Source organism: Arachis ipaensis, chromosome B3, assembly GCF_059453495.1.
Source record: "Arachis ipaensis isolate K30076 ecotype BB chromosome B3, ASM5945349v1, whole genome shotgun sequence".
Lineage (NCBI taxonomy): Eukaryota > Viridiplantae > Streptophyta > Magnoliopsida > Fabales > Fabaceae > Arachis > Arachis ipaensis.
In genome coordinates this window covers 6,606,053-6,632,324 of record NC_142438.1, presented here as the reverse complement: position 1 = coordinate 6,632,324, position 26,272 = coordinate 6,606,053, and the positions used below count along the sequence as shown (strand labels likewise).

At 35.0% G+C, this 26,272-nt stretch overlaps 2 protein-coding genes across 2 annotated transcripts; one reads left to right on the top strand and one right to left on the bottom strand.

Annotated features, from left to right (window-relative positions):
* Positions 1-781: 781 nt before the first annotated feature.
* Positions 782-19,934, bottom strand: LOC107628950 (uncharacterized). Its single transcript, XM_088508429.1, has 16 exons — positions 19,898-19,934; positions 15,761-16,154; positions 10,721-15,662; positions 10,438-10,626; positions 10,041-10,155; positions 8,609-9,659; positions 7,698-8,145; positions 7,308-7,361; positions 4,357-7,210; positions 4,127-4,240; positions 3,883-4,013; positions 3,591-3,683; positions 3,196-3,465; positions 2,445-3,108; positions 1,705-1,780; positions 782-1,624 (listed from the first exon to the last, which is right to left on the bottom strand). The coding sequence occupies exons 2-16, from the start codon at positions 16,033-16,035 to the stop codon at positions 1,525-1,527; spliced, it is 11,376 nt and encodes a 3,791-aa protein (XP_088364555.1). The 5' UTR covers positions 16,036-16,154; positions 19,898-19,934; the 3' UTR covers positions 782-1,524.
* Positions 19,935-21,817: 1,883 nt separating this feature from the next.
* LOC107628958 (diphthamide biosynthesis protein 3) lies at positions 21,818-25,284 on the top strand. Its single transcript, XM_016331608.3, has 2 exons — positions 21,818-22,309; positions 24,985-25,284. Exon 1 carries the CDS (start codon positions 22,050-22,052, stop codon positions 22,299-22,301), a length of 252 nt encoding a protein of 83 aa, XP_016187094.1. The 5' UTR covers positions 21,818-22,049; the 3' UTR covers positions 22,302-22,309; positions 24,985-25,284.
* The last annotated feature ends 988 nt before the right edge of the window (positions 25,285-26,272 follow it).

The following is a 26,272-nucleotide window of genomic DNA, read 5'->3' as shown; positions in this document are numbered from 1 at the left end:
CATTCTCTGCATTCTCTCTTTCTCCTTTGCACCATTTTTAGCCACTATCATCATCAACATCCACCATCATTCTTCTTCTTTTTTACCGAACCAAAACCATATAGCCATATCTCTCCCCCTACTTCTCTGTTCACCATCAACAATCCCAACGCTGTCATGACTACCCTCTCTCCCTTTTTCTTCTTATCCTCACAATCCCTCTCTCACTAGCTTGCTCCGGTCTCTATTTGATTTCACACTAAATCACAAATCTGCATCCCAAGTAGAGAACCTTACATTGAATAAATTAAAACACCAACACACTCCATAATCATCAAATCACTCTTTCACATAAAAATCGATACTTTAAGTAAATATCCATACTCAATCGTCAAAATCTAGAAAAAGACAACTCGTAAAACCATATCCTAAATAAAATTTAAGTATTTAAACAGATAAAATTACTCAATTGAAAGGAGGTGAGAGTGGATTGATGCAGCAAAAGAGGAAGAAGAGGTGGCAGTGGGTTAGTGCAGTGAGAACAGAAAATGGTAGTAGATGTTGGTGGCCAAAAATAATTTTGAGGAGAGAGAAGAATTGGCTTGGTAGTATTCTAGTTCATAAAGAGGAGGGGAGGAGAAAAGAGAAGAAGAGAAGACGATTTGTCCGATTAAATTGTTAACTTAACGGTTATCCATTAGCGTTATAGACAGAAACATTAATAGAGGGGGCAGAAGGTCTCATGGAGTTAATCGTTTTGGGCCACGATGGAATTATGCTTTCGTTAAGAGACAGAAAGTGATTTAGTGAAATTGTTAGGGTCGGAGTGAGATTTCACTCTAATAATAATAATAACTGATGCAAGTTACTAAAACATAGAATAATGTATCGCCCAGTGAACAATGAATACACCAGCATTGTGAAGCTTAACCTCTACATCTAAATTCTAAATGATACATGTATGTATATGTACACCATAGCTCCAGCTAGAACCAGTGCATTGCATAATCCAGCTACTCAGAAACATGCAGCATGGATAAAAATACTCCTCAATCACTAGGCAATGCAGCAGTCCTTTGTATTCTTTCAGCCTTGAAGAGCTAAGGATCCGAAATGTAGTCGCCGATCAATACGGCGATTCGAGTATGAGACGTTTAACAGAAGAGCAGGCATGGTGAATTAGTGATCCTTTCTCATCTCCCATTAGACCAACTTTGAGCCTTGAACTTCTTTGTGGCATGCATGAATGGCACATGCAAGTTGTGAAATGAAAACTCTGCCCGGAAAATGCAGCAGCCAAATTGAATGGCAAAGGCTTTAACAGAATACAGAGAGGCCATGGATAAATAGCAGTAGTAATCAATGCCAATGGCAGATTTTCGATTACGTGGTTGTGCCAGACAAATTTGACCTGCAAAACCATCACTGTGGTGGCCCCCTTATCACAAGGAAATAGTGGCAGGCCAAAAGGGCCTATTCGGCTATTCCTCGCCATGGCCAACCTGATGGGATTCGAATGTAAGACGCTCTAGTCTCTGTGAAACTTCAAATCCATGGTGTCCAACCTTCATACATGTTGCATAGATTATCTACACTAGTAGCTTGCTTGAGCAGATAATCTACTTGCTCTGAGATACCCATTTCTCTGAAATCCAAAGGATCACTATTAATGTAAATTTTAAGCTAAAGATGATTTATAAGAGTAAAGAGGGGCCATAACCGTACCTCTTATCAGAAATATCTCGACCATCAATTTTCATCTCAACCCGCCTCAGTACTGACAATGCATAAGCATTTTTACCTAACAGATTTACAGAAAGCCACAAATCAAAAAGCGAAAATATGAATTCCTTTTATTTTCATACTCTTTTCCATCCCAAGATATTATGATGAAGACTTGGGTGCGTAAGAATTTTTTTTACTGTTTCTTCCACCCTTAATATGTAGAAGTCATTCACAATTGAGATATAACAGTTTACGAATCTCTTTAGATATTAAAGTGCAATATACATAACTTACTCTAGACATACAAAAACGTGAAAAAGAGAAAGATACAATGTAGAGTTTTATTAGCAACAACAACCACTAAGCACACCCCCGATAGCCAGAACAGGTTTCATGGATCAAACTTTGTTACAAGTCCTATCATAAATCATGTTTATATTCAAACATGGTTAACACAAGGTTCCGCAAAGAAATGGAAGTAAAATGGATCTAAAAGGCTCCACACAAATACCAAAAGGGAAACTACTGATATACAGGGTTGGGTAAACCATACACCCACTTCTCCTGCCCTCTGGTTTCATTTTCATTTTGTTTTCTATAGCACATTTATTTATTGGAACAACACAACAGGGAATGAAGCCAATTATGAAAGAAAACCTTAGTATTATAATTACCAAATGGGATTAGTACAATAAAAACGTTAGATAAAAATATGCATAGAAATAAGACTTTGTACATACCCCTTCCTACTCGACTACTGGGATTCGTGTTAGGATCAGGAGCTTCTCGTTGTTCAGCTTCATTCTTAGCTTTACTGGTGGAGACCAGTTCATCCTCACCCTCAGACTTTCGTAAGTTCTCACTTGATGGATTCTGGGAGCCATCAGGTAAGGCAACTGATTTGTCACTTGGCAAAGCTATAGCCTGGGAATGCTCAGTGCCGTCATCAGTTAAGGTGTACTTCAAGGGACTAGAATGATTGACATCAGCATGTATGGGATAAGGTTCTGAGATTACAAAAGGAGATACTTCTTCAATATCAGTTGGAGACAGTGGAGTAGAATGTACAAAACCAGACGGGTTTCCGCTATTAGATCCCTGCGAAAGCAGGTCTTTATTTTCTGCAGAATCATTGAAGCTATCAGGGAGACTAACTTCAGCTGAGGTAATGTCAGATTCTGAGCTGCTAGAACAGATGCTATCTGGTGGCGATAACCATCCTTTATCTTCCAAAGAAATTTGAGAAAATTCACTAGAATCTTTGTCGTCCCAAACATCGGAACCTGAAAGACTCTCCCCTTCTTTGCCATCAAATTCGACAGCATCCCCACCACCACCATCTGATCTTGACAAAGTAACATCCTGTGATTTCACTTCCTCACTTTCTCCTATTCCTTCAAGAGCCTGAAATTAGAGTGCATGCATCAATAGGGACAATACTGATATACATGTGCAAGGAAAACGAAAAATCTAGAAGAAGTGTCACATTACTTTGTGCAGATTGCCAGCATGAAGACTAGCAGTCCTTGCCAGTCTATTCAACAATGAATAGAGTCCCTTCACAGCTGATGTCAGGGATGGCACCAAAGGCTTAAAGTTCTGACAAGCCTCTCTGATTCTTGAACAGTAAGATTGGTATATAGCTTGTCCGTGGATGTGTGATATTTCTTTCTTGGTCTCTCTTTCCCTAGCTATAGAATCAGTCATAGCAGCTACATCCTTGGACAACACTGATTCAAGTGGAAGAAGTGTGGCATTTGCCTAACAAAAACATCAAACATCAAAATACAATTTTGACTTTTGGGAAGTTTAATGCCAGAAAACACAGATTGAAAAGTCACAGGCCAAATATCCACAAAAAAAGAAAGAAAGAAAGAAAAAAAAACCTTTGACAGATCTTCCATTAGAGAAAGATGTATAGCAGCAGCCTCTTTCCCCAGATTGAAGACATCATGTATATCTTCAGTTATTGCTAGAACCTACAAAAATAAAAGCAACGATAGCTTCTAAAGAATTCAAAAAACACAGGATCTAATGGTAATGGAGGTAACCACAAATGCTGTACATAGATTCTAAATCAATAAAAACATCAATTTCTACAAATTATCTGAAAAAATCAGCTCAGAAACTATACTGCCTGGTCATTTATAACTACGTCAAATACTCAAAAGACCATACCTCCTCAAGCATAGAACCACATTCAGAAGTCAAAGCAGTATGGATCCTTGAAACCCGAGCAAAAGCAGACAGTGCAACACTAGCCTCATATGCACAATCCCTCATTGAAAGAACAGTGCTTTGTAAATCACCTGCAAAAAGATAAAAAAACATTGAATCATCACATGAGCCACGACACTGAAAGAAAACATCCATACATGAACTGCAATGTATATGTGAAAAGTAATGAAAAAGTGATAACTACCCGAAGCTGACTTTGCTTTCAGAGAGGCAACACAGAGTTCATTAGTTGCAGTGTATAATCCCTTAGAAGCAGCTTCCATAGTGCCTTGTGCAAGCTTCCACTCTTGTTCAGAACCTATAACAGTAACAGGAGGGCATATGTTCACCTTTATGCAGAAGTATGAGTTCAAGACTTCAAGCGTTCAACTAACATAAAGAGACTTCAACTACTGAAAAATATAGTAAACTCACGTGTATAAGAATGGAAAGTAACATCCAATCTTGTAAGAGAATTCAAGTACACCTGCTGCCATGTTTTTCCATCAACACCACTCCTGAAAGGGTATGGCTGGCCAGGTATAAGCAAATACCCATCTCTTGATGCTTCAAACTCTAATACAGACATACATAACTTTACAATGTTAGATGCCTTTTCTTTAAATTCCCATAAGATCTGCCTCCGGGCCGTAATATGTTCATGAAACTCAGGAGGAATTCCTGAATTTTTAGTAGATGTGTTTCCAGAAGTACTAGAATTTGGACCACCACAAGCCCAACTCATTGCTCTTTCAAGCTGTCCTTCAGCTACAAGGGAAGCCCGTTCACTGGTCTGAAGGCAATCAACTGACCTCATGATTTTCGAAACAGAAGACTGTATATTTTCCAATAATTTAGATCTGCTGAGGTTTAAAATGATTGCATACAAGCTGTCATCGGTATCTAGATATTTCTCAAATCTGATTCTTCTGCTATAAGATGGGTTCAAATTAACATCATGCATCCATTCCATCTGAACTACCTCAAGGGCGGTCTTCCTAAGAGCTTCTTTCAAGTCATTCACTTGTCTTTTCATGAGAGATGCAGCTGATTTTGCTGCTCTAGCAGTTTCATGTGCATTACAGTATTCTTCAAGCATAACCAAAACCTTTTTCACAGGTGCACCTTTTTTCATTGGATCTAAAGCAAGTTCCTTTGATGACTCTGTTAATTGCTTCAAGTGCTCGTCTTCTTTGTCCAAACAAGCCAGGAAACTAGGAGCAACCCTTTCTATCAAATAGTGACCAATGTGTTTCTGTAGTTGGATTTCAAGTTTCTTCTTCATGAAGTTTAGTGACTGGTCAAAGCCAAGATTTTGCTCAACTGAGGAAGCTACATCATGTATGCATGTGTCAAGAAAAGAATCCATAACACCTATTTTCCAAATAAAGAAGGAATGGTCATCCAATAAGCCTCCAACCTTCCAGACATACTCTGATATAGAATTTCCAGAATTTATCAAATCTGCCAGAGTATGAAATTTACTTGAGGTCATTGTAACAGAAACATCAACCAGAGACAGCATCTTATCACTGGATTCCAATTCCATGAAGGGCCTAACAAGTGCAGCCAATAGTGCTTTGCTTCTCAAAATATGTAGTTCCCTTTCTTCTCCCATACCAACAAGAGACTGAAATTGACGATTCACGGAATCTAAGGCATTTTTTATATCAGCTTCTCTCTTCATAAGAGAAGAAGTCCTTACATCCCTCTGATTCCAAGTTTGATGAAGTTGATCCAGTTGTGCTCTACAAGCTTCCTCTTGCGATGCAAGTTCCTCTGCCTCTTCCCAAGAAAGATGATCTCTTCCCTTAACCGCAGCTTCTTCAAGAGCCAGTTGCTGTTCAGTAATAAGACCGACCTTAACAAAATAGTTCTGCTCAAGCTCAACCAGTGATGCTCTCTCCATTTCGACCTCCACAAGCTGCTCCACTGCAGTTTCTATAGACCCTCGAACTTGTGAGATTAACCCAAATGCATCCATAACTTCCGAGTTTATTGAGACAGCAGATCGTATTACCTCTGGCAGAACAACTTCAGTCATTTGACTAATCAATTCCTTACAGGAAATCAAAATGGCTTTGAAAATTGAGACCCAATTACTGTCAGAAGAAAATTTCAAATGAAATTTGTTGGCATCAGCAGAAGGGATCTCCTTTCCAATAAATTGCCACAAATCTTTGAAAAATTCTGTCAGAAGATTACATTTTTCAACTTGTTCTTCAAACTCGGCAAAAGTAGTTCCATTGTCAGTCTGCAACATGTTGTGTTGATTTCGTCCCCCGGATAAGTCACCATATATATTGAGTATTCTATGCTTAACCTGAGCATAAAGTGAACTTGTAGCAATATTCAGAATTGATAGTGCATTCTCCTTCTCCTCTCCTAGTTCACCTAAAAGTCTAGTATTGTTTGCCCCATCTTGTCTTGATTGAGCAGTTGGTAATCCGCCTTCCTTTCGTAAAATACCAGCGGAGTGCATAAGTTTCATAAAAGCTGACAACAGGTGATCCTTAGTTTTCAATTCTGACTCCAAGCCAATAGAACTCTCTACCTCAGCACACTCTTTTTCCAATTTTTCTATTTCTACAGCATACTTCTCCACCCTGAAACAAAGTTCATCATGATTGCTTTTGACGGAATCCGTGCTATCTCCATGGAATTTTGCCAAAAGTTCAGAAGCCTGCCTTCTGGCAAGGGAGAGAATCTCAGATGACAGGGTATTGATAGATAGTTGCAGAACTTGTGCCCAGCTATGGACTGCGCTTGTTGAAAGATAATTTAATGGTAGAATTCTTTGCAGAGCCAAGGAATATGCTTGCAGAGAAGTTACAGCAGAAGTAAGTCCATCATCCAACTCAGCTATGAATTGAGATACTTCCCTGTCTATATCATAGCATTGTACTTGAGTGGGCTCAGGAACAACAGTTAGAGGAACGCCTGCTACAGTTACTGCAGATGTAAGAGATAAGCCTACTTCCATGTTACTCAGCTTAAAGCGAGTACTTATTTCTGGCAATAAATCACATCGTAAAGCATCAAGAACTCTTCCATGCTGCTCAGCCCAAGTCATTGCCTCCTGAGCTTTCTCTACAACCATTGCCTTTGCTTGAGCAAATTCCCGTGCCTGAATTTCAAACGAAGCTCGAATTTTCTCTAAACTGCAGGTTGCTTCAGCAACAATTGACTTAGCTGAAGTCTCATGCAGTATAAGGCTAGATCTCTCCTGATCAGCTCGACAGTATAGAGTAGAGGTAAGCTCGTAGTGATTTAGAACATCAGCAAACCTCTGGTAAAAAATTACTCCAAGTCAATTCAATGAAAGCAATATCTGATTCAGAATAATCCCAACATAGCCAACAAAAGTACATGGCATTTCATCATACCTCGAGTGCAGATTCAACAGCTGGCAGATTGGTCAACAACTGATCATGGTGCTCCTACTCACATTTGGGTTAAAGAAATCAGCAATGTATCATAGATTAGATTAGATAGATCTCAAGAAAGCATGACAGAATATATAAACTGGAAAATTTTATTGGGCCAACTTCCACAGAAGGCATCTACTACTTGAAGGAATAAATCAAGGATGTGAAATAAAAATTAAATAAGAACGTGTAAATTTATTCTAAACATATTAAGCAAATTCTGGGTATCTCATGTAAGATGGATAACCTGCTCAAATTCTTGAAACATATATACATGCACATGCACAAATATTAAGGTGGGCACACCCTTAAATAGAAGGCATTTTTGGGTTAGTTCAATATATGTACCTGTAAGGGAACTCGAATTTCCTGCACTCGAGATGCAAATAGACTCAAGCTGACAGCCAACTCCATGCCTTTTCTTTCTTCACCGCCAATAGCAGCTTCGTCATGAAAATCACCCCTTGTCCACTCCACAAGTGGGTCCCAAACAAACACTTCTAATAACATCAGAAGTATGTCTTTGTTCTTCCTTAAAGTTCCCACAACTCTCTCACAGTTTGCTCTGAAGCTACCTTCTATTCCAGTCATCCCTAAAGCTGCTTCGATCATTTGGGTAAGGCGGAATGGAACAATCTCTGGAACTTTCAATCTCTGTCCCTTATCAAAACACACATTGTAATCAATATGTACAACATCCCCGCTACAAAAATCTATCAGAATGTTGTCTAAATGTCTGTCGCCAAGTCCCAAAACATGACCAACCATACTCATTGCAGCAACACTACAAGAATACCTGCAGACAATGACAGTGACGATGATAAGAATAATAATGCTAATAACTGTACAACATCTTATCTGTAAGACATAAATTTTCACCTCTAAGCAATGCACATAATATCCCATGCAAAAGTTTGTAAGCACTTTAACATAGAATAGTCAACAAACAGAACTTAGTACTTGATAAACCTAATGATAATCAGAGGATCATGCTAACAAATTGGTTACCTCCACTAGAAAATAATGGAACAACATCTAGGATATGTTAGTATACAATAAAAGAATCATCAAAGTTCAAACGGCAAAATCATCATTTCTAAGAGCACTTCCAAGCCCAAGAATGAGGCAGTAAAGGCAAGCCAAAAGAACATATGAATCCAAACAATCTAGATGCATTTATTGTGGGAATTTAACAATTTAATTTAATGATATATTATATAACTTCAAAATGCACCAGTAACAGATTCAACCTAATGTACCTCTTCATCTTGGAGCTGAACGCTTTATATCCTTCGCTAGAACACCATAGCTCTTGGTAAAGAAGATGTCTTGGCACCTCCTTCATGAGATCAAGAAGAACTTTACATTTTACTTCATGAGGCCAATCCCTTCTAGAAATCACTCTCTTAATACCTTTCTCTTTAAGTGCTGGTATGATCTTCCCATAAAACATATCACTGGGACGGGGAACAGGTGGAGGAGCTGAGGATTTTGTATTTGCTGTGCCTACTGCTGAAAACTGTGCTAGCTGGACACGAGTTTGCCAAGATTTAAATACGCTGTATATACTTATTACATTATCCACCCACTGGATCAAGCCAGCCCGCCCACTGATTGGAGTTACAGAATAATAGCGAATACCGAGAGAGTTACTATATGTAGAAGAAGAAGAATGTAGAAAACCATTTATAGCCTGCAGTAGTTGCATAATTCTAGCATCAAGGCGTAAATCTTCTCGTCCTTTAAGAAGATATGTATACTTCTGACCATCTGAACCAAGTATACCAAGTTTCTTAGGCTTGGTCTTTGTTGATAAGATGGTGACTTGTTCATGGAAAGAAGCAATTGTAACAGCACCTTGGAGATCAGTTGCTTTGTTAGACTCTGGAATTTTCATTTGTTTTTCAAGACCTGGCATTGGAACGTCGGAAGATGATAACATCGCCAAGTGAGGTGCAACTTCCTGTAAGGAAACTGAAGACTTCCTCTGGTATGAAGCCAAGGATGCGGCAATACTATCAAAAGGTCGCCATACATCTCCTAAAGCCGCAGAAGAAGCTGGAGGTGTCTTAAAGGATACAATAGCTGATTTTAATTGATCTGTATACTCTTCCTGGAACCATGCTTCATGAGGAGTCCCGGGTTTTCGGGAAGTTGAAGCTAAACGGCGTTCCAGTGCGACAACTATTGGAGCCATCATTGCAGAATAACGTGCAGAATTTATCTTGTTTTTCTCATTCTGACTAAGCGTGACATTTTCTGCAATTCTTGCAGCCTCCTCTTTCAGCACATTTATTCGCCTCATCACATCTGCAACAAATAATAGTCAACCTAATAACTTCACGAATAGCAAATACTAGTTCCAGAGTATCAAAGGAACACTGAAATGAATCCCTCGAAAATTTAAAAAGTCATTCATTCTTCCACATAAGAAAGGGGAGCCTTTGAACAACGGTTAAGTTGTCTTCGTGTGACCTCAAGGTCACGGGTTCAAGCCATGGAATCAGCCACTAATACAATTATCAGGTTAGCCTAGCTACATTATATCCTTTGGATGCAGCCCTTCCCCTGACCCTGCGTTAAAGCGGGATGCTTGTGCACCGGACTGCCCTTTTTTTTAATTCTTACTCATAAGACAACAGAGAGGGATCTCATGATCAATTATAAAGTGTTGGAAAAAAGAAAATCGACCTGTGTGAAGATCCTGAAGAGTGCTGAGCCATAATTCCTCCCAGAGAACAGTAACATTTCCAAGTTCATTTATCATCAGCTGAACATCCTGAACCAACCTAGGGTAAAGTTCCCTCTGCATTAAAGAAAGGCTCATGATTGGTTCTATATCTCATAAACCAAACGAATGCTCATCCAAAAACGGCTAAAATACACAACAGACATCAGAACTACCAACACATTCTCCTCAATGGAAAAGAGAAAATTTATCTTCCCAAGACTGTTAATAGGGAGTAAGATTTTTCTTGCCTTGATCTAAACTCAGAAGGCATTTTGAACAGAATATTCATGTTTTGCTTTGTAAAAATAAAGTAAAATATATAAACTATACAGTGAACATAGAATTCTTTTATATTACCAGACAACCCAGCACATGATGAAGCTCTTCTGAAGGTTTTCCGTCGTAAGCATTAACATCAACTAGTGTTGGATACACTATGGAACAAGGTGATTGCTTGGCCAACATCATCAGTAAACCTTCCAGCTGCTTCCGTACAACTTGTTCATGATGAGAGCTTATCCTTGCAAATAGTTGAGGGGTAACTTCCTACGTAAAACAATTACTTCAAAATATAAACAAAATATCCTCTGCTTTAAAATGAAAGAAGCAAAATTGAAACCCCAAGATCTCGCATGCAAACCTGCCATGGCAACAAAGGAACAATTGAAAGAGCAGACTCTAAAGTATCTTTCAATTCCACTCCATAATTAAGAAGTATATGCAATATATAGAGTGTAGCCCTCAGGGTGTAGCTGCCAACTTTATCCTTCACAGGTTCATAATCAGAACCACGCATCCGACAATGGGAAATTTGCGAAGATGAAAATGAAAGATACTGCATGTAACCATGAGCTGCGTGTCCAAACAGGGATACTCTTCTCCTCCTCAAAGACCACCAAATGTCAATTATGTCTTCCAATACAGATATTATGTCAGATTCTTCCAGTCCAAGATTTGCATGCAGCAAACAGATCCTCAATTGAGAAGATAACACAGCAGAAAGACGTTCACCACCAGAGTTTTCTGCACCTGGTGCTCCTGCAGCAGTTTCAATAATATTCACCATGTTCCAAACCAGTGTCAACAGAGGATTGCCATTACTTCTGCGCTCTGCTGAATCAAGCAAAAGACTTCCCTCTTCCAATTGATCTATGAGACCTTTCATGTCACCATTTCCCTGAAAAAGACTCACAACCAACGATTTAACTCTTTGCACCTCATCTCCAGTCAACTTGAATCTCTCTGGTGAGATTTCAGGAGCAAGTATGGGAGAAAACAAGCATGCATGGAGAGTAGTTTCGCTTTGACCAAGGAGTGACTCTTTGGCTTGGTTAAAGCACCAAGAAGCATAGGAAATCCATGACTTGCCCATGGTGGGGCAAATACGAGTAGAAAATTTTGTTGCTGTACCAATAATTTCCTCGGTAACGAGACCCAGATATTGTTGACGATTGGTATGTTCTTCACTACTGCCTTTGGTTGGTGAAACTGATTCAGCATTATAAAAATCTGCTGGCACCTTAAGAACGATACTCTCTGGACTCCAATCTGAATAATCCCGTCTTAACCAATCTGAGAGTTTCAAGCATGCTTTGGCCTTCAGAATTCTCTCATCAGCTTCAGATATTCTAGATGCCGAAGAAACCATGCAAGGAAGCAATAATGACCAAAGGTTTGTTATGGCTTCTTCAAATTTGTTTTCAGCATGCAAAAGTAAAATGCTCTCATACTGCAAATTTAAGACAAGAAGATCACGTTGCCTCTCCTCAGAGCAAACAGCTACATGATCTTTGAGATAGCAATTCAGACGATTTGCCAACAAGAGGTTTCTCTGTTTACGAGCTAAATTTAGCAAATTCATGCAGAATTTTAGAGTAACTGGAGAAGTCGGGGAAATGTTTTGATAAACACGTAGAACTTTCAGCCATGGATTACAATCTTGACGGATATTACTAATAGATGACACCGGCTGAAGAGAATTTAATACTGATTGAAGTTGTTTTCCCTTCTCAGGGGTTGATTTAAGCTTGCAATCCTCTTCTAATAGGAAAATGCAATGCAGCTGAATGGCAAGAGGGGTCGCTTCAACTAACCCATCAAATGGCAGAACAGAAAGTGATTCCTCCAACATTGACCTTGCCTTTTGCAAATCATGCAGCACCTTATCACTCTTTCCCTCCTTCAAGAAAAGCAGTGATTGTAAAAGCATTTGTTCACTCCGCTGCAAGGCTATTTTTGGGTCAAGGGTCAGCTCACTGTTACTTTTAGGCGTCAAATCAAGGCATGACCAAGCACCCTGATAATCACCCTCGTCAAAACGTGCTAATGCATGGATTGCATTAACTTCATTGCCTGCCATTGTCAGAGCACCAGAATAACCTTTACCAGCATGCTTAGCACGAAGCATTTGCAGCTCTAGTAGCCAGGTCTCAAGAGATTTCCAGTCACATACAGCTACATAACTCTCAATCACACGTGAAATAACAAACTGTATACCATCCGAACCAAGGGTACTGAGTGACTCTTCAGTTTGTAGCATGTGAGTGAAGTGAGCAGCAGCATTTTCATACTCTCCTCTTGCCTGATATACAAGCCCACTTATCCATGAGAGGGGTCCAACAGTTCCATACTCGTTGAAGGATTGATTTTCCTCACCAAGTATGGAGGAGAAAGTAATTGACACCCATTTTCGTAAGCCGGTCAAAGAATCTGGTTCAGAATTCTTGCAAAGGGCAAATGAAAGATGTCTTAAAACTTTTAAGATATCTGCTCTGTACCTGCCTCTAATATTGTGGGTATCAGTCACTGAAGGCCTCGATTTTTCCTTCACATATGACATGGTGAGATTCTTGAACTCCTGCAAGCGATGCGTGCAGTATTGAATAACAGCATCATTGCAATGCAAAGCCAATCCAGCATTCATCATTGGTTCACATATACGAGAAAACCAATCCTCACATACTTTTTTGTTTGCTCGAAAGAATAAAGAACTCTGACGAGTTGCAGGTGGTAAAATGACAGAACCCTCATATGCATTGTATACATATTTCTTTAGAGCCTCAACAAAATCCAACAGCAGTCTCATTGGTAACAAATGAGCACCAGAAGACCCGATCATACTTAAGTTCCCATCATTTTGTTCATTGTCGAGCTGTAAAAGGTGTGCAATGTCCAAGAGCATGCGTTCAAGAGCAGCAAATGTTTGGGTAGGCCCACCAAGATTAGTCCGAAGCCGTGTTGCAATACAGTACCGAGCTGCTTCTTGAACAGCCCACCAGGCACCAGCTAAATTATTGACAGCACAGATTCTTTCAAGTATGTCTTCATCCACTTGTATATCCAACCATGGAGAATTTGAACCAACATTTCCTGTTTCTTCAGGCTGACTGGAAATAGCATCCTTAGAACTCCGGCAACTATGAATTAGCCGCTGAATCCAAGAAGACAGAGGGGACTTCCATCTTTGTGAAATGTAACTTAAGATTGTCACAAGCTGTTGTGAGTGTAAATGCAGCGGCAGCTGCTTAAGTGCAAATAATTGTTTCCAGTGCATCTTAGAACTGTTTCCTAACACAAGGTCAACAGGCTTAAATCTCCCAAAATCATAGAGACCACATGAATAAACAGTTGTAGGCAAAATACATGCAAGCAGCCTCACATATGCTTCCCGTATATCTATATCTGGATCACCAAGTTTCTCCAATATTGCTTCAGCTAAGGGATATGAACATACAGGGTTTAAAAGCTTTGCTTGCATTAACATCTCCAAAGTTACAGCAACATGTGATCTTACTTCTGGTTCCCTCTCAATCGTAGTAACTAAAAGTGAGAAAACTACATTCATAATTACACCGGTATGTCCACATATTCCATAGGAGAGTACTTTTGAGCTTGAGATCTTGTTTACAGCGATAACATTCTCACAGAACCTTTGTACCCAATCAAGAGCCACTAATTTTACTGCTAGAGGAGTTGAAACATGAAGAGCTTTTATAAGAAGTATGCTGTACTTTCCTAAATGCTCGGAAGTCACAGCCGAAAGCCCATCACAAGCTTTATCGTCACCCTTCTCGATTGCAACTTTGTCATAATTATGTTCTCTTATGGAGCAATTAATTATGAACTCAACTGATGTTAGCCTCTCCAATGTTCTGAAAACAGCCAATTGCAACTCCATGAATACCTGAATAGGTGATTCAAAAGGATTCATCTTTTTCATAATAAAGGACACCAACTTTTCTAACCTCCTAATATACAACGTAGTGGTTTCTGTTTGGCCAACCAAACTGTTATCCCCACCTAAAGACACACATGCTAACAGAACTTTCAAATCAAACTTGATTATTGCAAATAGTTCAACTTTTGATAGTGTTTTAGACGATATAACATAATTGAATTGATCAGAATAATCAGTGTTTTCCTCTATCACACCCTTTAACAGTTCCAGCTCATTGATCAACGAGGTGACTGCTTCATCAACAACTTCTTTATTCCCATGTTGAAGCAAGAAAATATAAGTAGCAGCAGCACTTCCAGTTACCAAATGATTTGGATGCAACCTCACATGAGAAATTGGTGCATCAAACTGCAATAACTTCCGCACAGATGATGAGAGGAGGCCAAGCTTCTGCAGTGATAGCAACTGAAGATTTGTTTTCAAAACCCCATGAACCTGAAAAGAGGTAATATTCCTAAACCCTTCCCGTTGTGCAGCTGCCCCAAATTTCAAGCTTTGAAACAATATATCAACAGCAAGAGGATAAAAACTCGAATACCGTTCCCGCAATATTTCCGCCAAAAGTGTCAAACACTTCCAAGAATCTTCAATCCATTCTGCCCATCCAAACTTCTGCCCAATTAGAGACAAGCATCTCAACAGGCGCGGCAGCATCCCTACAAGAGGCTCACTAATCTGTTCAAGAAGATTCATTTCCAGTAACCCGGAAGCCGTAGCCTGCAGGATCGTCGAGAAGCAAGACAGCAAGGCCAGCAGCCTCCTAAACTGCGGCGGGGTTCCAGGACTGGAGTCCTGGAGCAACGCCTCCATGTCCCCCAAGAACTTCGTCAACAACCTCAATGACATCGCCAAACTACCCACCCAATGTTTCTGAAACTGCAAGAAGCTATCCATAATAACCTTCCTATCCGAATCAGCGAGGTCCGGCACCAACGCCCAACCGAGAAGCAAATCAACAATGTCAGGGAAATGAGGCTGAAAGCACCTCAAGAACTTTAATGATATCAAAGTGATAACCCCAACAAGCCTATGCAACAAGCTCAATGAAGTTCTCTCATCCTCAAGCAGCACCTGACAAGCTTTGAGAATTGGCAAAGCATATCTCTCAGCTCCACCAATATCCCCAACATTAAGAAACTCACGCAAACCTTCCAATGCCAATTCCTTCGTCCCATCAACGGCGTTGACATTGCTCAACAAGGGCAACGCCCAACCTATGAAACGGTCAACCAAACCACCAAGTATAACATGATTCTGTCTCCCGTTTGATGTCACGGGAACCGAACAGATCACTGCACATAGTGCACCGTACGCTACAACAGCCGCTTGCCGAACCTCATACAACCTAAAGCAAAGAACGACAAAAGATGAAATTTTTATCGGAAAATTGGGGAAATTTTTGAAAACTGAAAATTGGAGAGTGGGGATTAGGGTTTAACTTACTTGTCGGAGAGAAGTTGGGAGAGACCTTGGGAGAGGAAGTGAGCGGAGTGAGTAACGAGGAGAGAGTTGTGAGGGTAGAGGATGGCGCGGTGGAGGGAAGCGATGGCGGCGAGGCGAGGGGAAGGGTCTGGGAGCGCGACCGATGAGACGGAGGTGGTGGCGGAGGAGGGAGTGGGAGTGTTGTCGTCGGAGGGGAGGGCGGCGGAGAGAAGGGCGGCGAGCTGGTTGTGGTGGTGGTGGTGAGGGTGAAGTGGTTGCTGCTGTTGCATCATCATTGTGGTTTAGCAGCATCTCTTGATGAGTGAAGTCAGCACTGAGAAGCAATGGAGTCTAAAGAGTTTCTCTTCTTCTCCGTCATGCTGTTTATTGCAGTGGTTTCTGCTTACTGCTCAACCTCAACGAATTCACATCATTCGCGCAAAAGCTGAATATGCCAACAAAAATTATAAAAGTAATTAAAATGATATATATATATATATATATATATATATATATATATATATATATATATGTTATTTAGGAATATATTAGATTATATATAAATTAATATTAAATTTAGAAGTTAATTTATAAAAAATATTGTATAATATATTTATTTAATTCAGTAATTTATATATAATTTAATAATATTATTATTAAAAAATACAAAAAATACTGTTTTTATATAGGTAATAATTGTATTTAATTGTTATTTTGTTGTTCAATTAAATAATAATATGAATTAAATTTAATTAATTAAAAAATTTAAATTTTGTTTAGTAGCATATCAAAATTAATTTAAATTTTATAATGGTTAATGATAAATAATAATTTAAAATAAAAAATTTCATTCAAAATTTAATAATTATAAAAAAATAAAATTATACATAAAAATATTTAATTAAATTTTATTTATCTGATTTTAGATAATTATTTTTTATTTTTATTTTTAAATAGTTATTTTTATTTTTTAAATTTTTTTAGGTTGTATTTTAATATTATGATATAATAATAAAATTTTTAGATAAAATACAAGTATAAATATTATTAATATTTTGATAATTAAAAATATCATTTAATTTTTAATTTTATTTTTTATGAATAATAATAACATGCAATTTTAATAATATATTTCAATTAAATGATATTAAAAAATATAAATTGTTGAAAAAGAAGTGATATATAAACAACAAAGATATTATATAACTTATAAATACAATCATATAATTACGTAATATATACGTTTAGCAAATTTAAAAAAAAAAACTATATTATTAACCAAATTCTAGTTTTACACATAATTAGCAAGAATGAATAAGGAAAAAAAGAAAGAGGTATGAAATTATGTTAGAGAAAATAAAGAAATGGTGTAAAATGAATGTTAATTTATATAATAAATATTATTAATATTTTGATAATTAAAAATAATATTCAATTTTTTAATTTTAATTTTCATAAATCATGACAACATGTATTTTTTATTTTTAGATAAATAATTTGATTATTTTAATTACTGAAATATATGTAATTTATAGCGTATTTATCGATTTACATTGTATTAATTTATTTCATTTACACTATAAATGAGATAATTATTAATGTATCTACTTATTTATATTGTAAACAAGATATATGAAATTTGAAAAAATACACATATCTCGTTTACAATGTAAACGAGATACATTCATAATTATTTCGTTCACAATATAAATAAGATAAATCAATGCAATTTAAATTAGTAAATACGGTACAAATTACATATTTCAGTAATTAAAATAATTAAATTATTTATTTAAAAAAATTTCCTTTGCTAGTTTTTTCTTTTATTTAAATTTTTTAGTATACTTTTATTTGATGTTGCTCTATATAGTAAAAGGAATAACTTTTTTTTGTTTCCCATGGTATCCCCCAACCCAATAGGTCAAGGACTAATCCGTCACGGATCCAACACTTGTTTAAGCGGACGAGTGAACTGACCACTCGACCAACCCAAATTGGTTGTAAAAGGAAGAACTTTAATGACAAAAAGGGCGAATTAAATATCAACTTTTTTGTTAATGGCCATACAAGGCCAAGAAAGTCAGAGACAATCACCACAAACATATAAAAAATAAAATTGTTCAAAGAAGAGGCACACAAGCCGGGCCCCAAATAGCTGAAATCAACTAAGAGGAAGGATTGGAATCACCAGTAGGAAGGGAGTTCGGATCGACATCAGGGGAAGTCGGGGCAGTCTCTTCGGCAGTTAGAGTCATAGTCTCTGAAGAACTCGGCAGATATCCCTCTTGTTGCTCCTCACGAAAAGGAGACTCAATCAGCTTCTGTCAAAGAGTCTTCAGTTTGGAATCTGTCTCAGGACGAGGAGGGAAAACAATAGCCCCGTCTACGACAATCTTATCAGGATGGAGGGGAGAAAGGTCCAAGTCAGGAGAAATAACTCCAACCTGTTCTTTGAAAATCCTACATGCCTCCTCCGAGCTCTTCGCAATGGAGTCCTCCAAGTCCTGATAAGCCTCCCACCCTTTCTCCAGCTCCCGTTTCAAATCAAGATTCTCCCCGAAGAGTCTGACGTAATTCTACTTCGCCTTCTCCTAGCTCCTCCTTCATCCAGGTAACCTCTCCCTGGAGTCGCTTGATAGAGGACAATTCTCCCCTCTAGCTCCTCCACAACCCTTTGGGAAGAACCCAAAGAACTAAGAGGAGTTTTGTCCAAAATATCAAGAAGAGCAGTGCTGACTCCAACAGTCCAAACACGCTCCCAAACCATAATTTGAAAATGGTTTCGAAGGGAAGCATTATCCATACTAATTTGAGTGTGGGGGGAAGATGTGATTCTGAATGAATTTGGGATCAGCAAAATTAGCTTCCCCAAAAGGAGAAGAGCCAAATTCTGAAGTCTTGTGCTTCTTCTTCTTGGACTCGAAGAAAGGTTGAATTGGAGGAATAGGAGGAAGAAGAGAAGTAGGGACAGAGGTTACCATAATGAGACGAGAAGAGGTTCCTAGTTCACGAGGAGGAGGTGGAGGAGGAGCGCCGGCATCCCTCACAACAGTATCGGCTTGGGCCCAAGCTCTTCTCACGGTGTTCTTGTTACAATTATTGTTATATGTTTGGATATTTTGATGAGCCATAATAATCAAAGTAGGGTGGATGGAGGTAGGGTTTTATTAAGGGGTTCTTCAAATTTAGAGGAAAAGCTAGTGCCAACCACCTTCAATTATATATATATTTTTTTTTTCTTCATCTTCATCAACATATAAACATGCCAAGAGTATGAAGGTTACCAAATCTAAAAAAGATAATAACGTACGTCCATTTTGGTGGGTGAAATGAGCAAAAGCAGCAGCAATATTAAAAGTTTTTAAGATGTATGGAATAGAATTATCGAAAAAATTTACGATCAATTCTGATATTAATGAAGTTTAGAAATTATAGGTAGTTATATTTTAGTTCAATAAGTCTTTGTTTACTTAGTGTGGTAATAATGTTATATTAACTTATGTTTTCTAAAGTCTACAAATATAACTTTGTTAACAATAATAGAATTTATAACTTTATTAATTGGTATTGATGGAATTTATTATGAAAAATTTTAAGTGTTTAATTTTTGTTGTTGTTGTCTTACAGTTAAATCAGCATTAATTAACTCGTCTTATTTCTATTTTCAAAATATCTTTTTCTGATATTTTCTATTTATGAGTATTATCATTTGGTTTTTATTTTTAATTTTATTTTATTAAAAGTATTTGATACTAATAATAATTATTTCAGAATCTAAAAATTATATCATATGTAATAAGTTGTTAATAATTAATAGTGTTTAGAAAATTAATATTAACAATGTATTAGTTGTTATTAATATATCTTATATTGTTTGAATAATATTTTGTATATAATTAGACTTCAATTGCATAAGGCAAATTTTTTAAAGTACCAAATAATTCATTTTATAAATTCAAACCCAATAAATCATAACTAACTCAAAATTTTAAGACATCAAATTAATATATTTTTCATTTGATAATTAATCACACAAAAGAAATAATTTAATTGGAGAACAAAATAAATAATAATATATCAACCTTTAATTCATTATAATTATTGAACAAAATAAATAATAATATTTTTCATTTTATTGCAGTGGTTACTGCTTGCTGCTCAACCTCAACCAATTCACATCATTCGCGCAAAAGCTGAATATGCCAACAAAAATTATAAAAGTAATTAAAAAACTAGACTAAGATTACTGAACTAAATTAATTATATTATATAATATAAATTTAAAATGCTATATATATTATTTAGGAATATATTAGATTATATATAAATTAATATTAAATTTAGAAGTTAATTTATAAAAAATATTGTATATAATATATTTATTTAATTCAATAATTTATATATAATTTAATAATATTATTATTCAAAAAAATACAAAAAATACTCTTTTAATATAGATAATAATTATATTTAATTGTTATTTTGTAGTTTAATTAAATAATAATATAAATTAAATTTGATTGATTAAGAAATTTAAAATTTTGTTTAGTAACATATCAAAATTAATTTAAATCTTATAACGATTAATCATAAATAATAATTTAAAATAAAAAATTAATTCAAAATTTAATAATTATAAAAAAATAAAATTATACATAAAAATATTCAATTAAAAATTATTCACCTAATTTTATATAATTTTTTTATTTTTTAAATAGGTACTTCTATTTTTATAAATTTTTTTAGGTTATATTTAAATATTATGATACAATAATAAAATTATTAAATAAAAATACAAGTATGAATATCACTAATATTTTGATAACTAAAAATAACATTCAAAATTTTTATTTTATTTCTTCATAAATAATAACAATATGTATTTTTAATAATATTATTACAACTAAATAATATTAAAAAATATAAATTATTAAAAAAAGTGATATATAAATAACAAAGATATTACATAACTTATGAATATAGTCATATAATTACGTAATACATACGTTTAGCAAATTTAAAAAAAAAATTTCAATTTAAACTAATTTTAATTTTAAAAAATTAAATTAAATTAAAAATTAAATACAATTTTAAAATTTTGACAAAGATGAGAAACAAAAGTGTATTTTATTGAATAAAAAAATTAGCTGAGGGAGGTGGCATGTTATATACGAAATAGATAGTTACAAGAATCAAATTAATCAGACTACTAAATTAATGGGTTATTGATTCAATTGGTGAGTCACAGCTTGAATTAGTTAATCTAATTATAATTAAATAATTATATAAAATTTAATTTTTATAATAAATGTTTTTTTAGTTTTATTTTATATTCAATTAATTATTATTTTTAAATTTTAATAACTCATCAATTAATTTATATTTATTATATTCTTATTTATAAATTTATATTTATTATACTCTTTAAGTATTTATAAAAAAATAAAAATAACAATAATAGAAATAGAAAATATATTGTAATTGATAAAATATTTTTTAATTTGTAAATATAATATTATTTTATTTTATTTACATAATACATTTAATTAAAATATATGTATAGAAAATAATTTTTTTTAGCTCAACTGGATTTGACGGATCAATTTAAACCGATTTAAATGAGTTTGACTAAATTTTATTGGATTTGATTATATTTGATCAAGTTAATTGTTTAACTGATTTAAATGATGATCCAATTTAAATTGATAGCCAGAATGAACTGAATTTAATAATTATGTTTGAAATTCTTCCTTTATCTCATTTATTACTTGTATGCATAATACATTTTATGAACAAAATATATAAATAAAAAAATTTTAAATGTTCTCGATATTTTAATTATTTTAATTGTAATTATAAAAAAAATATAATAATATATAATAATTAAAATCAACTATTAAAATTACGGAAACACTAATAATTTAAGAATATTTAAAATTTTTCCAATGCCATAAACATGGTTTTGACACCTTTTAAAAGGTAATAAGAATAATTTCCAAAAAATATCAGAAATTATAATTCTATATCCTTAAATACTTAATATATATTTACAAAACAGAAACATGATGGATGCAGAGGGCAAACAAGGGTGAGACTGTGAGAGTTGTTGTCTAAAGTAATACGGGTACGGGGTACCCAAAATTGGAGGGAGGAAATCGTAAAATCCTAACGGTCCTATATTATAAAGGAGAAGAGAAGAGAAGAGAAGAGAAGAGAAGAGAACCAGATTCTCGACGGTGCTCTCTTATTCGTGTTCTTCTTGTTGGTTGTTCCCAAAGTCCAAAGAAAGAAGAAGCGGCGAAACGAAACGATGTCGTACGACGACGTTGAGATCGAAGACATGGAGTGGAACGAGGAGCTTCAGGCGTACACGTACCCTTGCCCCTGCGGGGACCTCTTTCAGATCACCAAGGACGATTTGAAGCTCGGCGAGGAAATCGCTCGCTGCCCTAGCTGCTCCCTCTACATCACCGTCATCTACAACATCGAAGATTTCTCCGATCACAATCGCAACAACAAACCTCTCCAACCTTCAAATTCCCAATCCCTCACCGTTGCTTGAATTTTCAGGTTACTATCCCTGTTTCCTCATATCAATTTTCCTTTCTGTTGCCGCGTAGCTTAATTGCACTGTTTTTTGCACTAATCTGTGTGTTTTACTTTATGTATTAACTTTTCTTTCTTTTTTTTCTTTGAAATAATTTGTTGAGTAGTATATTAGAGAGATAAAGAGAATATTTTGGCTAAACTTATGCAATTTAGAGATGAAATTTATCACTTTTGTCTTTGTATCGTGTTTACTTTTAATCCCTAACCCTAAATCAACATATAGTGTGTGTTATATATACCTTTGTTGGAGTATTATTGGTATGTGATACAGCTGATAGGTTTATTCACTCACTTTGCAATTTGCATATCATACCTCCCCCACCATTGGTTTTGGTGTTGCCGGCCATGCTCACATGTTGGACTGCATATAGAACTTAGAAGAACTGAAGAAGTATGGGGGTATATGTGAGCTTTTCACAAAATAAGGGGGTGTTGAATTAGTAAAATTACCATTTAAGTTTTACCCACCTTGATTTGAGAATAGGTTTGTGACTGAGCTTCTTTTCAAGTAATCAATGGGAATCTATTCTCATTAGTACTAGTTTGTCATATGCTAAATGCTGATGCACTGATCACTAATTCTATGCATAGAATAGATTATCACTTGCTAACAAATCTATGGTTCCCCCCTTTCTTTTTGGGTCTAATAATGCCTGTTCCCTGTTGTTGACTATGAATTTGTTCATTACTATGACACTTCACTTCTTTTTAGTTCCCTTCTGCCATATTTATGCCTGTTTCATTTGGTCTCAAGTTTACATTGGGATATAGATTTCAAGGAAGTAAAAGTCAAAGGAATATGCTTGATTTAAATGTATTGTATTTATACTGAGAATGTTACATATTAGTGCTCTTGTGAATGATGGATCTTCTGTTGTGTAAGGGGTAAGGCACCTCTTCTGTGTTTAATCAACTTTGAATTAGGGAAAGTAGTATTTCGGTTACACTTACATGTGATGGATGGAATTATATCAAAGCTAGAGAGTTGTCATCGTCATCATCATCATCATCATCATCATCGTCATCTATAGTTCACTTAATTATTTGGATCCAACTACTGCATCACTTTTTTTAATTTGATTTTCGTTACCATGTTAACATACTAATACATACTTTTCTTTTTTCTGATTTTATTAATGAAAAATTATGCTTAGAGAGAATTTCTTGTATGAAACAATTTCAACGGTACCACCAAACAGCAGATGCAGTCTCAAATTTCAATTATTTAATATTACTTCTTCTATAATTGTGTGTATATATTATTATTATAATAATAATAATAATACAAGATGGTGTGATGTTCTTTCTGCATTTATTTGATAATTAATGATCAACATTACTTTTATCACAAGCATAAGCCAAGTTTGATATTGGCCAAAATTCTGAACATCCCTGAATGCCACAAATATTCACCATGTTTACTTTTTCTTGTTCAAATTGATTCAACTACATACATCATGCTTTCTATCAAATAATTGTTTATTTCAACAAATTAGTACATTGGATAAATAGTAGTTAGATGCATTAGTTTTTTAATATGTTAATTTGTCTAAATAGACAATTATTTGATATCAGAAAAAAGTAACACTAACATATGCTGAATTACATAACAAGTGGCATGGCTTTGAAACTATGAAGTTGTTATTTCATTGCATCACAAATTCGGGCAGTGTTTATTGTTGAAGAATAAGAACAAGGAAAGGGAAAAAAGATCAGAGATATAATCCAATTATAGTATTTAATGAGGGTGGTGCATCCAATTTACCCCAACTGACCCCAGATATGCTTGAAAAATTTGGTACCAACCAAAAGTGCAGAATGAAAAAACATATATAGCCAGAAATAATACAAATGGAAATATAGTTGGTCTCAGTATTTTCTGATAGTCAATTATGACTCTGTCATTTATATTAATGTTTGTAAAGAATAAAAAGATAGTTTTGCTTTTCATGTTCTTATCATAAAATCAGATGCTAATAATATACGACAAAGTAACATCGGTTCAATGAAAATTTAAATAAAAAAGTTATACATACATTGTAGCAGTCTCCATTTTTTTAATATGTTGTGCAAAGAAGTGTGATATTCTTTATTATTTTTATGCATGTGAGTTTTATACTACTATGTGTAAGAATTTTCACTTTTTAAAAGATACAAAATGTCAGTGTCATTTTGTGTAGCAAACAAAAAAAAAAATCGTTAAGGCCGGAACAAGTTTTGCCACAAGGTTTGTAACTGAGCTTCTTTTCAAGTAATCAATGGGAATCTATTCTCATTAGTACTAGTTTGTCATATACTAAATGCTGATGCACTGATCACTAATTCTATGCATAGAATAGATTATCACTTGCTAACAAATCTATGGTTCCCCCCTTTCTTTTTGGGTCTAATAATGCCTGTTCCCTGTTGTTAACTATGAATTGTGTTCATTACTATGACACTTCACTTCTTTTTAGTTCCCTTCTGTCATGTTTATGCCTGTTTCATTTGGTCTCCGAGTTTACATTGGGATATAGATTTCAAGGAAGTGAAAGTCAAAGGAATACACTTGATTTGAATGTATTGTATTTATACTGAGAATGTTGGATCTTCTTTTGTGTAAATGACTAAAATTGTATAAAACCACTATATTGCAGGTGTCCTGGAACAAGTTTTGCCACAGCTTTTGACTTATTGTAGCATACACACGTCTTGCTTTGCAGATAGGAATTCTTGTTATTTGAAATGAAAAGGGAGAGATAAGCGACACCAGAGATTATATAGTACAGAAAGAGCGCTATCATTTCTGTATCATTGTTATGTGGGAAACTAGCTAAGTTTTAGTTATTGAACTTGGTTGAACTTTTGATAGGACATCGATTCTTATAAAATAAACCATCATTGGTATATTATAATCCCACGGCTAAGGATGGAATGTGATTATTTATCAACCTTTTATCTTATTTTGGAGCTTATTCATTATTCTATGCTATAGCTGCTCAGTAGTATAAATGGGCGAAAACTTTGGTGCAGCAGGTATTTGACCATGTGATTAGTCAATGTGTTTGTCCTATCTACTTAGGACCCTTTGGCAATATTAGTGGTTAACTAGATTTATAATTCAATTCTTTGGTAAACATGATCTACTTATTGTTTGTCCCATACGAACTCATAATCTAAGCAAGTGAAATATTTTGAATAGAGTGACGATGATAAGGGCCAAATTATACTCACGTCAATATCATTTTACGCTTATCAAATTCTTCAGAAAGCATGATATAAGAAAAGTAGTCTCTACAATTCCTGGAACTGACATGTTGATTACCGGAGATAAGATTCACTATTTGATTCCTTTGAAAAGAAAAATCAAATTAGATTGCATTCTTCACTTTAAAATTTAAATACAGAAAATGTTAGTAAGGAAATCGCACAAATGTTTTTTTTTTTTTTTCCTGGTTATATAAATGATTATCAAGAAGAAAAATCCTCCTGGTGAGTTTTCCAACTCTGAAAGCATTAGTTCAGGGGTAAGATCATGTTGTTTTTGAAAAAAAAAAAAACAAAGAAAAGGGTCAAGGGCGTGTTATTCGAATAAAAAAAATAGAAACAAATTTATCCAATTGTATCAAAATTTTGGTTATATGTTTATTATTTTTCATTAGAGTTTAAGTTTGATGCCATAAAAAATTTGAGTCATGTTACATATTTAAGAATTTTTATTTAAGTATTTTTATTAATCAAATCTGATTAAATTATATTAAATCCAACAAAAACGGTCACAAAAAAAAAATCTAACAAAAATTACTCATAGACATACCTGTGAAATCACACATCGTTTTTGCCGTGAAACAGTACCGAAATTTCTTAACTTTAATACAAAAAATTTTTAATTTTGACATCAAAATATTTAAAAGTTTTGGATTTGTTATTATATTTATTTTGCTT

Coding starts and splice junctions, on each gene's coding strand:
- LOC107628950 (XM_088508429.1), bottom strand. CDS start 16,035: ATGATGATGCAACAGCAGCAACCACTTCACCCTCACCACCACCACCAC. Junction 9,660..10,040: donor TCTTCAGGATCTTCACACAG/GTCGATTTTCTT, acceptor TATTTGTTGCAG/ATGTGATGAGGCGAATAAAT. Junction 8,146..8,608: donor TTCAGCTCCAAGATGAAGAG/GTACATTAGGTT, acceptor CATTGTCTGCAG/GTATTCTTGTAGTGTTGCTG.
- LOC107628958 (XM_016331608.3), top strand. CDS start 22,050: ATGTCGTACGACGACGTTGAGATCGAAGACATGGAGTGGAACGAGGAG.